The 17679-nt window shown below is 40.0% G+C and overlaps 1 protein-coding gene across 4 annotated transcripts in view; it reads right to left on the reverse strand.

The window, feature by feature from the left end:
* Positions 1-976: 976 nt before the first annotated feature.
* The window catches only part of LOC139136546 (urease subunit alpha-like), a 53858-nt gene continuing 37155 nt past the window's right edge, over positions 977-17679 (reverse strand). For all 4 annotated transcript variants that reach the window (XM_070704276.1, XM_070704274.1, XM_070704273.1 and 1 more), the window contains 6 exons: positions 10535-10624; positions 9796-9894; positions 9317-9416; positions 6532-6703; positions 5384-5442; positions 977-4819 (listed from right to left, as the gene is read on the reverse strand). In XM_070704276.1, coding sequence (XP_070560377.1) covers positions 4701-4819; positions 5384-5442; positions 6532-6703; positions 9317-9416; positions 9796-9894; positions 10535-10624 — 639 coding nt within the window. In that variant the 3' untranslated portion in view covers positions 977-4700. The remainder of the gene's footprint in view (positions 4820-5383; positions 5443-6531; positions 6704-9316; positions 9417-9795; positions 9895-10534; positions 10625-17679) is intronic.

Genomic DNA, 17679 nt, shown 5'->3' on the forward strand with positions numbered 1-17679 from the left:
TTTTATATCAACTGGTGGTTTTGGTTTTTGACTTCTCAAAAAATATTTGTACATGCAAAAACCACTTTACTGTCTTGCAATATTCACTTAGTTTGAGAGGGGAGTGTAATTTGATGTTTTCTGTAACAATCCTACTGAAAAGGATCATGGCAGAACCTTTCTGATGAATAATAAAAATATACAACGTAATATTTCAAGAAATAATTGATGCATAATATAATCAAGAATTGAAATTTATTCTTCACTGGTTGGGCAAGATTCCAGTTCCTAAGCTGCCCGTACAACAAGTATGCCACAATTAACACGTGTGAAAAGATGGCCAACTTTCAGTGGAAAGTCACATTGTCTTACACAAGTTCCATTTAATCTGACAATTCGTCTGTTCAGTGTCCATCAGTAGGCCAGATGCACTTCCTATGAGTATTGGTGCTCACTCTGTATTTTGGAGATATCATCAGCACAAAGGAGACCTTTTCATGCAATTAAACTTGTTTGAAAAAGGATTACTGTTCTGAAATCCAAAACAGAGAAAATTCAAAGTCCAAACTAGTAAAGTTGTGGTGGCAAAACTGACTTTCAAGTTCATAACTTGAAGGAAGGAGGAACAGAATTACGGTTGCTGATTCAGCCAGAGTGTGTCGACCATCACTGTCCTTTTAACAGACAGGCAATGGCCAGCATCAGACAGAAAACTGTAATGCCATCCACATCTAATTGGGTAAAGACCAGATGTTTATTGTTCATATGGTATAAAGTATGATGAGCTTACTCTGGCATTTTGTAATCCTGCACTGACAACACTAAGATTGTGCAATATTAGAATGTCTTGAGTAATATTAAAATGTCTTGAGTAATTTTAATGTCTTGAGTAATATTAGAATGTCTTGAGTAATATTAGAATGTCTTGAGTAATATCAAAGAGTTGACCTAATGGAGATGCAACTTTTCAGCTGATTAATAAACACAATATAGAAAGTTTTATGATAACATAAATCATACTTTTATTTCTTCATTTTATCATTATATTATTTCCAAAATAATTACAGCATCTGTGATGTGAAAACATCATGCACATTCTAGTCTTGCATAGTGGAATAAAAAGTCAGGGGAAAATGGCTTGGTATGCTGATAGTGTATCAATTAGATAAAATGAATTGAAAATGGCAGTCTTTCTTCAGACACTTATACCTATAACCATTGTGTAGAATTCATTACTTTTAAATTAATGAAAATGTGCTTGAATATTAATTTTTCTGATAAAATAATGTTAAACACTTGCTCATGAATTATGAAAACTATCCAAGTCTTTGACCAATCAGTAAGCTGTAACAAATTGACTTCAGTTCAACAATTGTTTTAGATCACAATGAATTGTGCAAATTGTTTTACCACCCTCATTCTTTTATTAGTCCAAACGGACAGTGTCCATGGGGACTTATAGGTTTGGTCATGTCCGTGCGTCCGTCCATTCACTCAGATATCTCAGTGCGTTTGGGCGCACTGTTCTCAACACAAGAACAGTGCTCGGATATGCCGAGCGAGCTCGATTCTCTTCGCTACATTTCCAGAAATAGCCAATCTTCGTTCCGAGAACGGAGAACACAACCCCCAGGTCTGTACCGGGAGCAGACGAGAACAAGATGGCGGAAACCACCCGCGCGAACATGCAATGTTAGTGATATGTTGCTATTGCATGAAAAACGTCTCAGGATACAAGTCGAGATAGGTGAATTATTATTACAAGTTTGATCTTTCCAAACATGTGATGTTTTTCGGTTTTGGAGTGTTGTCGAAAATTTTCGAGAGTAAACTGTTGTACAAATACAACGAACGTCTTCAACGTAATATTTGGATGAAAGCTTCTGTATGAACGATGATTAAAATATAGCGCTACCACTTTAGAAACAGGATCTCCTTCATGACAGTTGTCTGTTGCCGTGACTATAATTACATTTGTACCAAGTTCAGCCAAAGCGAGGCCGTGTTGTTTGGTCGTCAAGAACAAGAACAGCCATCGGAAGCTCGCCCTCGTCGGATGTTCTCCTGACGAGAACGGTATGCCCAAACGCACCCTCAGAGATGCCTGGAGCGATTTCGTTCAAACTTGGTACAAGGATTATTACCTATGCCATACATATGCACGTTGATTTGTTTTACAATCCGATCCAATATGGCCATCTGGCGGCCATTTTGTTTCCTGTATTTGATGTCGGTGCGTATGTTCACGCAAATTTCTCAGTGATGCTAGGAGCGATTCAATTCAAACTTGGTACATAGATTACTCTATATGTTATACATATGCACATTGATTTTTGTTTTGATCCAGTCTAAAATGACTGTGTGGCGGCCATTTTGTTTCTTATATTTGACGACTGTGCGTACATTCACGTAAATTTCTCAGTGATGCCAGGTGCGATTGCATTGAAAGTTGGTACATATATAATCCCTATCACATATATATGCACGCTGATTTTTGTAATGATTCGATCAAAATTAATCGTGTGACGGCCGTTTTCTTTCCTGTATTTGATATCCATCCACAGGGTCCAAATGTATGATCCACAGGGGTTCAAGGATGAAATTAATATTAATGCTGTGTCCATGCACAGGGCTCATGAATGCAGATATCTGGGATATGCCTGTGCCAATTCTTTTTAAACTTGGTACAAGGATACTACACTATGGCATACATATGCAGGTCCATTTATATTGGTGTGGCATGCATAATTAGTGCTAATTTGCATAATTCTGGATTAGAGCGTTGTTTCTGGTACAACTGTGCCAAATTTGATGAAACTTTGTGCAGATGATTTTCACACAGAGTTCTAATATCAGTCAATGACATATGTCAGTATTGCATCAATTAATTGCTAATTTGCATGTTTGATTAATTTTTGCAATTAGGGTGATGTCTAAAATATACTGCAACAGATTTAATAAAACAAATGGTACAAATCTTTAGCACATAGCCCTACAATAGTGTACAAAGACACTTAGCAGTATCATGTTAATTAATTGCTAATTTGCATATTTTGTTACTTTTCCTAATTAATGGGTTATCTCCAGAAATACTGTTTTAAATTTTATGAAACGTGATGCAGATGTTACTCTGTCAGCATTATAATACTATGTGAACTTATTAAGGAGTATCTTGTCAATTAATTGCTAATTTACATATTTAATAAACTTTCATAATTATTGTCATATGTCTAATAATGCTGCATCAAATTTAATGAAACATGGTACAGATTTTTTCCTTCCAGTAGTCAAATGGCATGCAAAGATATGTAGCAGTTTCTTATCAATTAATTGCTTATTTGCATATTCAATGAATTTTGGTAATTAGGCTGATATGTCAAGGAATAGTTCAACAAATTTCATGAAAGTTGGTACAGATATTGAGCTCAAATTGCTTTGACAGTGAAAAAGACATTTATCAGTGTCAAGTTAATCAATTTGTAATTGCATATGTAATGAACTTTCCTAATTAGAGTGATATATCCACAAATACTGTGTAAAATTTGATGAAACTTAGTACAGATTTGATCTCATAGTGTTGTAAATACAAATCAATGACACTTAGTGGTATCACACACCCATATATATAAATTAATTGGTAGTTTGCATTTACATAATGGATTTTTGTTTTTAAAGGTGAATGTCCAAAGTACTGCATCAAACTTTATGAAATACGGTACCAGTGATAATCTTGTCAGTGTTAGGATAGGATGCAAAAATGTTTGGCAGCATCCTGTCGATTAACTACTTATTGATTCATTTTAATGACCTTTTGTAATTAGTATGGCAGCTTACATTAGTCCTCTCAGAGGACTTGTAATTAACCCTTTTCCTGCCAGACAGTATCAATTCCCCATCAGCCAAATCAGTAAAAAGTGGTTTTGAGCCAAAACACGACGTATTTTCACCTACTTGGCTTGGTCTGTTATAGCATCTTTAGTCCAAAAAAATCAAGTTAACAGTATTTATGTTTTCAACAGCCTTAAAATGTGCAGTATTATGTTAAAATACACCATATGGAATATGTTGTGTTTCATTAATTTTAACCATCTTGACTTGGTGGTGAAATATGGACTTGGCAGGAAAAGAGTTAAGTACCCATTAACAAGTGGGAACTGTGTCATTGTCAATGACTTGTTTCTTCCTCATTTTTATAGAAACAAAATCTTTGGAATCTGAGCTTCAGGTACTGGTATTCATGCTAGCTCAAATGAAAAACTGACTGCTTTTTGTGTAATAAACTGAATTGCATATGCCAACTGACAGCTCTGCTTTAAAGGTAAGAATATAACATCATCAGATTACTAATATCAAAATGGATCCCAAATAAATTGTCATAAATCACTTTGCAAGTCCAGCTAGGGTGTCTGACCAATGCAAGCCCATCTAGGGTGTCTGACCAATGCATAAGATTAGGAAGATTTGTGTCCCATTAAACTATAAAAAATTTTCAAATATTTTACTTTTGTTTCAAGGCCATTATGAATGCCTTCAACAAATCTGCTGTACTTATTTTTGAAAAGACAAAATACAGCGTCACTAAAGAAACAAGCATTGTACGGATATAAGAAGCTAAATCAAGTATTTAACATTGAGGATCATGGAACAGAATGGAATGTTGCAACCATAGCTGAATATTGTGACAAAACTTAATTGTTGCAATCTCCCATTGCTTTATCCTTTTAAAAAAGGAGATATCTTTGAGCTAATGGTAGTTTTTTAGCAGGTGGACAAGTGATGTGTTCTTCTTCCATGTCTTGGTTAGGGTCTTTCACTGTGACTTTGTAATCTTCAGCATTTACTATTCAAAAGAAGAAGAGAAATTTTATGTACAACAGACATTGGTAAAACCATGGCAACAAAATGATAGGATGGTTTGCTATTCTATGGCTATTTGATGAATCAAATAATCAGTAATAATTCAGAAAACTTGCAGGAAATTTGCGATTTTAGAAACAGATCATATAACCTAGCAAAATAAAGATGTGGACAGAAATGAGGAGAAAAATACCATATAAACACATGAATATCACAAATTTTCATATTTGTGTGTATGTTGATATATTAATAATGCTAAAAAATCACTCAAGGGTATTTTTTGTTGGATAGGGGTGTTTGCACAGGCACATGAATATATAAGGTTCTTTGTATTAAAATACGTATGATAGCAGCATATGACATTGTAATATCCAAGTTTTTTTAAGGGACAGTCAAATGACCTTACAAAGCACAGTACATCACTGTTACAGTATTCAGAGAAAGAAAGAATTAAATGTTTACCTGCAGCTGACTAACATATTATTAAATCACAGTTTGTTTTGATGAAGTAATTGTGAGATTTCTCATATATTTGTTGGGATTTTACCTTTGATTTCCGGCAAGTAATCATTAAATATCATATCACGCTTTGTCAATCCACGGCAACTGGAAAGGAAAGGAATGACACAGCAGTTGACTCTGATCAGTCGATTTCATCGTACAAATGATACGACAACAGCAGACATGAAGTTCCATGATACGTGTATACATCAAAGCTCATGTTATACAAGAACTGCTATTTCTTATTAAAGGGAAACCTAACTCCAGCAAATTTATCCCTTCTAATATAATCCATGGGTGAGAGGATATGGACACCATAGTGGTGGCTGATAGGATATGGACACCATAGTGGTGGCTGATAGGATATGGACACCATAGTGGTGGCTGATAGGATATGGACACCATAGTGGTGGCTGATAGGATATGGACACCATAGTGGTGGCTGATAGGATATGGACACCATAGTGGTGGCTGATAGGATATGGACACCATAGTGGCGGCTGATAGGATATGGACACCATAGTGGCGGCTGATAGGATATGGACACCATAGTGGTGGCTGATAGGATATGGACACCATAGTGGTGGCTGATAGGATATGGACTACAAAGTGGTGGCTGATAGGATATGGACTACAAAGACGTGGCTGATAGGATATGGACTACAAAGTGGTGGCTAATATAAGGATATGGACACCATAGTGGTGGCTGATAGGATATGGACACCATAGTGGTGGCTGATAGGATATGGACACCATAGTGGTGGCTGATAGGATATGGACACCATAGTGGTGGCTGATAGGATATGGACACCATAGTGGTGGCTGATAGGATATGGACACCATAGTGGTGGCTGATAGGATATGGACTACAAAGTGGTGGCTGATAGGATATGGACTACAAAGTGGTGGCTGAGATGCAGTGATTCAACCTGATTTTATCAGACTACATGTCATGCAAGGTATGTGAGGCACTTGATCCTTCATGTGAGAACTGGGTGTGACTGTGATCCGAGTTATGTTACAAGACTGTAGTTGGGTGATGATGTGGACTGTATGATTGAGTGTTCTGGTAGCTTTACACCTTTGTTCAATGCTCACCATGCATGATTACAGCAGAGCCATAGTCATCCACAAATTTGACAGGAATGAGAATGAAAGAAATGAAGAGATCTAAAAACAAAGTAATGGACTTACTTTTGAACAGCAACTGCAGCTTTGTTGATACCGTACGTCTTTGTGATACCACTCTCTGCACAGGCTTTTGATACAAATACAACTGATGTTGCTGTAACGGATTTGCCATAGGCACCAAACATTTTCCTCTGCTTGACCGGTTGTGGAGTTGGTATAGAAGCATTTGGCATACCTAGAAATTGATGATGTGTTGTAAATAAACGGCAACGCAAGATGAAACGGTTTACACATATACTATTTTTTCACAAAATAATTGTCATTATGTGTGCATATTATCATAATTTATTGATAGATGATTGTCCAACAGGTCAAAGTCAGATTGTCCAACAGGTCAAAGACAAATTGTCCAACAGGTCAAAGCCAAATTACTAGATCAAGACCCTCTGAAGTAATGAGAAGTAAAGTGGCTGGCTTTAATTAGGACACCATGCTTGTGTTACCAACTCACCAAGCTCTAAAAGTGACATTGAGGCTACACAACCAGGATTCAAAATCAGTAATATCCCAAATGGTGAGTCTGCTACAGGTACAAGTGTACATTTAACGGGATGTTGGTTACAGGTGGCAGGAATATAGGCACTAAAAGTATGTGGGCACATTAAATTGTTGCAAAATATACGGTACCTATTTTTCATAAGACTGATATTTTCCCAGCCAGCAAATCTTTGCTGACAGCCTGTTGGTTTTGCCAGCTGCCTGCTATTTTTGTACATCCCTGATGTAACACATTCTCATAGTTTCCCTTACAAAAAAGTCCTACAGGATCCCTGTAGGACCCAAGGATCCCTGCAGGAGTCCTATAGGGCTACCTCCATCCTATAGCACTCGTCCTATAGGACAACGCCTGTGCTGTAGGATTTATGTGTCATGTCTTATGGGTTCGTACTAGTCCTATAGGCTCATATTTGTGCCCTATAGGACACCCTACAAGATGATTCTGCCTGACTTTTAGGACTGTAAAACTGAACAAGTAATGTTTGAGTAATGTTTATAATTATAATTATTCCCTTACAAAAATAGTCTGTAGAATTTTACACATTCTCATATGCCCTTTCTCAAAAGCTATTTCTATTTACACACACATGCCAGGAACATACCATATTCCTTTTGCCATTTGTACATGTCATGACTGTACACAGACAAAGACTCTCTTTGTTAGATCCAAGGTCAAGTGAGCTGACCTGTGCCTTTGCTTTGTTATGTAAATAGTTTCCTGCATTTACAATGGGCTGATTACATAATAGTACAGCCACGCATTATTCATTTGCACTTGAGGCAGTGCACCAGTGAACATGCATGGCTCTTGTTAATGTAAAAGTACTAAAGTTCAGCTCCAAATTGCATGGAACATTAGGATCCAAGGTCCATTACCAAAATTCTAACAGTGTTGTGGAGAAGGGAGCTCACTAATATGTCACAACTGTAAGAATCGACATTGCAGCATCAGCTGAACTGACCTCTTAATTACGTGAGTTACGATACACATCTATTCAGTTAATAATGCACTTGGCTGAGGTGACAAGTCAAAGGTAGGCCTTGCATTCATATGTGTAGGTTGCTTTATATTTTGTAGTCCCTGTATATTGCATTGATTTCTGGTTTGATTGATTGTTAATCTTTATTCCTTTAGAAATAAACTACATGTTTATAATTACTTGTTTTGTAAGTTGACTGACTTTTTGTGAGTTTTGCAGTTATTCATTGCATTGGTACCAATGGCAAAATCAGAAGGAGTTATTCCTTACTTAACAAAATTTCTGCACTCTTTTACAGAAGTTTGTTTGCCTTGTGCGAGTTCAATCTCTTAGAAAGTATGATAACAATATGTAAAGCATATTCTGTACCCTATAGGGCTCCCTACAAGACCCCCTATAGGGTTCCCTATAAGACCCCCTATAGGGCTGCCTACAAGACCCCCTATAGGGCTCCCTGTAAGACCACTATAGGGTTCCCTATAAGACCCCCTATAGGGCCCCTATAAGACCCCTATAGGGTTCCCTATAAGACCCCCTATAGGGCTCCCTATAAGGTTCCCTGTAAGACTGCGTTCCAAAATCCTATAAGACTACTACTGCCTGATGTCCTATAAGACCCTACATGCCTCTACCCTATAGGACTGGTATAGGATATTTTTGTAAGTCATAGTTTACCTTGCCATGTTTCTTAAAGGGTATATCTCACCTACAAAACATTTTTTTTTAAATTTTGTCAATAAATAATACTATTTCTCAGCTAAATGGTGGTGTTTTTTTTCCTTTTTCCATCAATAAATAATTTCCTGACGGGGTTAATTTTCACAACTGTAACAATGAAATACACTGCTATAGAAATAGTTGCCACTACAACGTTAGGGATTTTTCAAAATAATATTGTTTTATGCGATTCAATTTAGTTCAGACATACAGAAAATAGGTGAGATATACACTTTAAAGGAAAACATCACTCATATATCAGATATTACATTGCTTGGATATCATGATGAATTCCAGACCAGAATGAATATTTTACTTTGTTGACAAGTTGAACAATGCCAAATAGAAATTTTACATCCATTTCTGCACTGAAATACCTAGTCAAGTAATGTAACACCCAACTAGTCTTCAATAATGCCAGCAGAATTTACAATAGAATGATCTGAGTTTGTAAGCTGGCCCTGAACACATACCTATGAGCAAAATATAATATCAAATGACATGCTGAACACATACCTATCATAAGCATATGTTCAATATTAAAAAACACACATTCAAGTACATTCTCAAGTTGAAGACTGTGTATTACTCACCCATCTGAGCCCATGCTATCTGTCCACCCTTCATGATAATCTCTGGTTTAATACCAAAGAAGGCCGGCTTCCACAACACCAGATCAGCCAGTTTATTTACCTGGTTAGGATGAAAGGAAATAAAAAAGTTTTTAGCAAACTAGCATACGTTCATCAATACTACAGTAACTTTGTAAATCCTTACAATTTTATTTCAATAACTTTATGGCCAATTACAGTAAAAAGGCATTCTTTAGAATATGTGAAAAGTCACAAATTTTAGGAGGATGCAGAAATTTGTGGAATGAAAATGTTTGAGATATATTCATGATTTGATTTAAAGGTAGAAATTTTTTATGGCACTGACGGGATTTTTTTGAGTCTGCCATGGTATTGATAATGTGATAACCTTAAACATGAAGTCACCTCTTAATAAACTATAGCAACATTTCTTTGATGAACAGTACACTTGATTGGTTCAGATACCAAATATACCCTACCTCTACTGATCCAATTTTATGTGCCATTCCATGAGCTATGGCTGGATTGATAGTGTACTTAGCAATGTAACGACGAACTCGAACATTGTCATTATCACCCTAAAAATAAATAAAGAAAAGCTATTCTTGACATGTGTAATTATACATTTGATAATGCATAAATTAATAATCATACTTTTCATGATACAAATGAACCAACTGCTGGAAGTATGAATTTTATAGTAAGAAATAATATAAAACAAAAGTCATACGATACAAATATTACATTTTTGTGACTGTACTATGTTATTACTATTACAAATATTCTTGCATCCAAGCCAAGCAGCAAGTTCTATTTATGTTCAATTCAAATTATTTCTCTATTGGAAGACAGAAAGCCATTTCTATGATATGTGTAATGAAAACTTTGAGTTAGGAGAAGTGTAAGACAATTAATGTGCTTTGTTCAAGCCTTCATGGACACAACAGCCAGTTAAGAGTACTGCTGTAGTGAGATCATTAGTCTCCTGTTACAGTATTTAGAGTTTTCAATTGTCCTATTGTCCAAATCTTGTAATTTATTGTGAAGATCTAACTATTAAATTGTTACAATCCAAACCAAATGCAATTATAGTAAACACTTGAAATTTCATTTTGTACCACTGATGTCATACCACTGTATTTATAAGGTGGCTATCTTGACTGATGTATTGGAGACTTATGCAAACACCTCACTCTAAAAGACTGACAATTCTATTACCTTTTCAATGCCAAGTTTTCCTCTAAATCTCTTCATCTTATCAGCAGTCTGCCATGTTCTACAGATTACTTCACCGATACGACCCATAGCCTAGCAGTCAAAGAGAATTATTTGATGAAAAAATGAAAAATGCTCATTATATTCATCATATTGCAGCGTCTCTCTTCAGAAGTGTTATTATACACTTCCTTAATGTAATTGCTATTATGATAAGACAATTTTATCACATGCATAAGCCAAGTTTGTCATCTCATGACAAAAGTATGGGATTGATACTCTGGTTGTTCTACATCAGGACAGCCTGTGTCTTGCATAGATCTTTGATGCAATGTTCTCAATGTATAAACAAACATCACGACAGCCCGGATTTCTCCTGTGATCAAAATTTTGTGTATGATGTTATAATTTTGTAAACTCAGTGATAACTATTGGGTCTGACAAAACACATCCAGTCAGCAAATTTGAGTCCTTGTATTTTAATTTTATCGCCAATATGGTTAGTATTCGTATATCTACACTCGACTGCCTGAACTTTCATGCTGTAGACATACAGTTTCCACTTCAACAACGGGGGTCATATGATTGCAGCCTCTCTAGGCTGCATGCTTCCAAAAGTAGTAACTGAAAGAAATATTTTCATAGACTGCCACATCAATCATTAAAACAATGAAAACAGGAGAATAACACCTGTAACTGTACATATTCCAAAGAAATTGCACGAATAATTTTCGGAATCAACAAATTTGTAGCTAGTCACAGTCCATCAGCATTCCAATGATAGTAAGATGCAGCCTGCTGACTGATGTCACAAATTCTGTACCGTTGACATTCAGTCCATGTTTGTGGGTGGAAAAATAGCACAACTTTGTCTGAGATAAATTTCTTTGCCTCTAATATCATCTGTGTATGGACACATGCAGACTGAGCAATCACCTGCAGTTTTCCGTACACGCATATCAGCACTGTTCCTTTCTTACATGACCAACAACTAGAAATGACTGACATATATTGCGTACAGCATATTGATATTATTCGAAAAGTAGCTTGGATGTTGTAATAATGAATTGTTGAGGAAAACCTCTTTTATTTTTCAAAAAATAACACATTCTTAGCTTGTGTCAGTGATAAGTATATTATTCCTTTAACATTTTTCTTCATTCAATGAAACAAAATATGAGTGACACAATGACTGTGTCACCATGAGTCGAAGACAAGTGGTGACATACTGACAGCACCCATACCTGAGAATCTGACGTTATCATACTGACAGCACCCATACCTGAGAATCTGATGATATCATACTGACAGCACCAATACCTGAGAATCTGACCATATCATACTGACAGCACCAATACCTGAGAATCTGACGATATCATACTGACAGCACCCATACCTGAGAATCTGACGATATCATACTGACAACACCCGACGATATCATACTGACAGCCCCATACCTGAGAAACTGACGATATCATACTGACAGCACCCATACCTGAGAATCTGACGATATCATACTGACAACACCCGACGATATCATACTGACAGCACCCATACCTGAGAATCTGACGATATCATACTGACAGCACCCATACCTGAGAATCTGACGATATCATACTGACAACACCCGACGATATCATACTGACAGCACCCATACCTGAGAATCTGACGATATCATACTGACAAACCCATACCTGAGAATCTGACGATATCATACTGACAACACCCGACGATATCATACTGACAGCACCCATACCTGAGAATCTGACGATATCATACTGACAGCACCCATACCTGAGAATCTGACGATATCATACTGACAACTGCCAATACCTGAGAATCTGACGATATCATACTGACAGCACCCGTACCTGAGAATCTGACGATATCATACTGACAACACCCATACCTGAGAATCTGACGATATCATACTGACAGCACCCATACCTGAGAATCTGACGATATCATACTGACAGCACCCATACCTGAGAATCTGACGATATCATACTGACAACACCCATACCTGAGAATCTGATGATATCATACTGACAACACCCATACCTGAGAATCTGACGATATCATACTGACAACACCCATACTGAGAATCTGACGATATCATACTGACAGCACCCGTACCTGAGAATCTGACGATATCATACTGACAGCACCCATACCTGAGAATCTGACGATATCATACTGACAACACCCGTACCTGAGAATCTGACGATATCATACTGACAGCACCCGTACCTGAGAATCTGACGATATCATACTGACAGCACCCATACCTGAGAATCTGACGATATCATACTGACAGCACCAATACCTGAGAATCTGACGATATCATACTGACAGCACCCATACCTGAGAATCTGATGATATCATACTGACAACACCCGACGATATCATACTGACAGCACCCATACCTGAGAATCTGATGATATCATACTGACAGCACCCACAGCACCCATACCTGAGAATCTGATGATATCATACTGACAGCACCCATACCTGAGAATCTGATGATATCATACTGACAACACCCATACCTGAGAATCTGATGATATCATACTGACAACACCCATACCTGAGAATCTGACGATATCATACTGACAACACCCATACCTGAGAATCTGACGATATCATACTGACAACACCCATACCTGAGAATCTGACGATATCTACTGATAGCACCCATACCTGAGAATTCTGACGATATCATACTGACAACACCCATACCTGAGAATCTGACGATATCATACTGACAACACCCATACCTGAGAATCTGACGATATCATACTGACAACACCCATACCTGAGAATCTGACGATATCATACTGACAGCACCCATACCTGAGAATCTGACGATATCATACTGACAGCATCCATACCTGAGAATCTGACGATCATACTGACAACACCCATACCTGAGAATCTGACGATATCATACTGACAACACCCATACCTGACAATCTGACGATATCATACTGACAACACCCATACCTGAGAATCTGACGATATTATACTGATAGCATCCATACCTGAGAATCTGACGATATCATACTGACAACACCCGACGATATCATACTGACAGCACCCATACCTGAGAATCTGACGATCATACTGACAGCACCCATACTGAGAATCTGATGATATCATACTGACAGCACCCATACCTGAGAATCTGACGATATCATACTGACAACACCCATACCTGAGAATCTGACGATATCATACTGACAGCACCCGTACCTGAGAAACTGACGATATCATACTGACAACACCCATACCTGAGAATCTGACGATATCATACTGACAGCACCAATACCTGAGAATCTGACGATATCATACTGACAGCACCCATACCTGAGAATCTGATGATGTCATACTGACAACACCCGACAATATCATACTGACAGCACCCATACCTGAGAATCTGATGATATCATACTGACAGCACCCATACCTGAGAATCTGATGATATCATACTGACAGCACCCATACCTGAGAATCTGACGATATCATACTGACAGCACCCATACCTGAGAATCTGACGATATCATACTGACAACACCCATACCTGAGAATCTGACGATATCATACTGACAACACCCATACCTGAGAATCTGACGATATCATACTGACAACACCAATACCTGAGAATCTGACCATATCATACTGACAGCACCAATACCTGAGAATCTGACGATATCATACTGACAGCACCCATACCTGAGAATCTGATGATATCATACTGACAACACCCGACGATATCATACTGACAGCACCCATACCTGAGAATCTGATGATATCATACTGACAGCACCCATACCTGAGAATCTGACGATATCATACTGACAACACCCATACCTGAGAATCTGACGATATCATACTGACAGCACAATACCTGAGAATCTGACGATATCATACTGACAGCACCCATACCTGAGAATCTGATGATATCATACTGACAACACCCGACGATATCATACTGATAGCACCCATACCTGAGAATCTGATGATATCATACTGACAGCACCCATACCTGAGAATCTGACGATATCATACTGACAGCACCGTACCTGAGAATCTGACGATATCATACTGACAACACCCATACTGAGAATCTGACGATATCATACTGACAACACCCATACCTGAGAATCTGACGATATCATACTGACAACACCCATACCTGAGAATCTGACGATATCATACTGACAACACCCGTACCTGAGAATCTGACGATATCATACTGACAACACCCATACCTGAGAATCTGACGATATCATACTGACAGCACCCGTACCTGAGAAACTGACGATATCATACTGACAACACCCATACCTGAGAATCTGACGATATCATACTGACAGCACCAATACCTGAGAATCTGAAGATATCATACTGACAGCACCCATACCTGAGAATCTGATGATATCATACTGACAACACCCGACGATATCATACTGACAGCACCCATACCTGAGAATCTGACGATATTATACTGACAGCACCCATACCTGAGAATCTGATGATATCATACTGACAGCACCCATACCTGAGAATCTGACGATATCATATCTAGACAACACCCATACCTGAGAATCTGACGATATCATACTGACAACACCCATTAACGCAAAGGAACGACACGGAGACAAGTGTTTGGCCGAAATCGGGGTTATGCATGTACTGCCATGGCGGGGGCAACGAGGCGTCATAGCGGCCTGGATGGCGGTACCGGGTTATTGGTACTGTGCATCGGGCAACGTGCTACCAGTCGCCCGCAGCAGACCCATGACAGTACCCCCCTGGAACTTTATTATGTAAAGTTAGCGATATAGAGACATACAGTATCTTTTATTGTGAGCTGCTAGCCTGCAGCGAGGCTTTTTTTTTTTTTTTTTTTTTTTTTTTTTTCTAGTGGAGGGTGGATGGGAATTTTGTGGTGTGAACTTGAGCGTGGCAGAAGTTGAAATGGACGATCTGTGGCTTTGATCATACTGATATGCGCATGGATAATGACGTGGCAAGGGTGACGCAAGTTGTTTAGATAACGGTAAATTTGAAGGCGGTTGGTAGATAAGGTTACGTCTCCAGTGCATCCAGCAAGCAGTAGAAGTGGTGGTGCATGGTGACCCATACTTAGCAAGGTCTAAACCCTTCTCCCCGTGTCCCTCCAGACGTTAACAATGATTATAGCAAAGCCATAATCACCCATTAACGCAAAGGAACGACACGGAGACAAGTGTTTGGCCGAAATCCGGGGTTATGCATGTACTGCCATGGCGGGGGCAACGAGGCGTCATAGCGGCCTGGATGGCGGTACCGGGTTATTGGTACCGTGCATCGGGCAACGTGCTACCAGTCGCCCGCAGCAGACCCATGACAGTACCCCCCAAATTATGGCCAAACCGCGGGCATGCATGACTGCGGTGCGGCAGTAAAGCAGCCCCCCCCCCCCCCCCCCCCCCCCCCCCCGTGGTGACCATGCGTCATTGGGAGATTTCTCATAGTATATGTTCATTGTTCCTAACGTTTCATGTCTCTATAGTTCATGTAGCGCCATTACATCATCGGTATTGTCCACTGAGAACAGAGTCCTACGTCAAATTGTTGGCAAGTTGCGAGTACCTTCGGTACTACGTCGAGGGTCTCCTATGGTGTCGTGATGTAGATCTGGTACGTGTCACTCCTCCATCTGCCCAGTGTCTTTATGAGCCAGCCAGGTAAGCCGGCTTCGGCGGTGGTTGTGGCGGCACCACTGCGGAAGCCGTGCCCCCAAATTGAACAGGCGACTAATATTGGGTACATCTCTTTCCATTCTCTTGCCATCCCATGGCAGAGGTGGCACGGCGAATGGGCCAATTGTGGGCCAGGTGCAGTTAGTTTGTTATTGCGGTGGAGACGGTATCCGGGTTGATCGTTGCTGACTGGCGTCGAGGGTGTGTAGCGTGGTGTTTGGTTTTCACTGGAGCTGATGTCGGCACCATGGGTGAGGTCATGGATGAGGCTGGCTGTGAATTGTTTATGCTGGTGGTCGTGCAGGGCAGCTGGAAGCTTAGTGAGGTTGATTGGTGTCGTCGGCTGTAGCATTGCGATTGTCGCTGTGTGGATGGTCGCTCCCTCGAAAGGGCTGGGGGGTCTCTTGTCTGGTGCCTTGGTGGTGTTGCAAAGCATTATGGTCAGTCGCGTTACACACGGAGCACTTGTGTAGCCTGCCATATTGGCAGGGGGTCTTGCATGAGCCTCGGTTGAGAGATTGACATACCTGAGGTTCGTCGTACTGTTTCTTGTTCGCTGAGCTCTCCCAGTAGTATGGGTTGGTATCGCTGCTGCGTAGGTTTGGGCAGTCGGTCTTCACATGACCATGTTGGCCACAGGCGAAGCAGGAAGGGCGCAGGGGGTGTGGCTGGTTGAGGAAGTGCTGGAAATTGAGGTCTGGGTTTGGCTTGCTCCAGTTGGCCCTGTCTGGGTAACGGGCAGCGTACAGGCGGAAGAATTGTCGTACGTGAGCCAGGCCTCCGGCTTGTAGGCGGCAGCTTTGGAGGCGATGAAACGAAGGTGGGTGGTCATGGGGATCACCAAATGTGGTAGTAGAATGTTCGATATAAGAAAAAAGACGAGGGAGCACTGTAACCAGGTGTCAAAGTCGTCGTTAGTTTCCGCTTCACCTCGGTTGTGAATGCGGCTACGCCACGGTTGTCTGGATCGAAAGCTACTTGTGTCTTGGTAGCCTGGGTTGAGTTGGGAGCTAGGGCATCCGGGTGTAAGTCACCAAATTCGATGAACTTACCGAGGTTAGCCAAGGCGTTGAGTGTTGATTGATCGACGTATGGCAGTAGCATGTCGGCTGGGGGTATTGCTGCAGAGGATTTGCCCGTTGGCCCGGCGCTAGGTGGTGGGCGCCATGGCGGTGCATTGTGACCGGCTGGCTGGGCGCAGGGCGCAGCCATATTGTCCAGGTTGTTGTTATGAGGTGCGCCGCCATCGGTAGGGTGATGTGCGCAGCGCCACCACTGGTGGTCGAGTCGGGTGGGGCAGCTGTAATGGCGAGTTGATATCCATTACGATTAGCGAGATGATTACTTGGGTGGGCTTGAGTAAGCACCGAGCTGGACGGAGCGGCGAGCGTCGTCGGCCCG

This window comes from Ptychodera flava, chromosome 7 (assembly GCF_041260155.1).
Source record: "Ptychodera flava strain L36383 chromosome 7, AS_Pfla_20210202, whole genome shotgun sequence".
NCBI classification, from domain to species: Eukaryota; Metazoa; Hemichordata; class Enteropneusta; family Ptychoderidae; genus Ptychodera; species Ptychodera flava.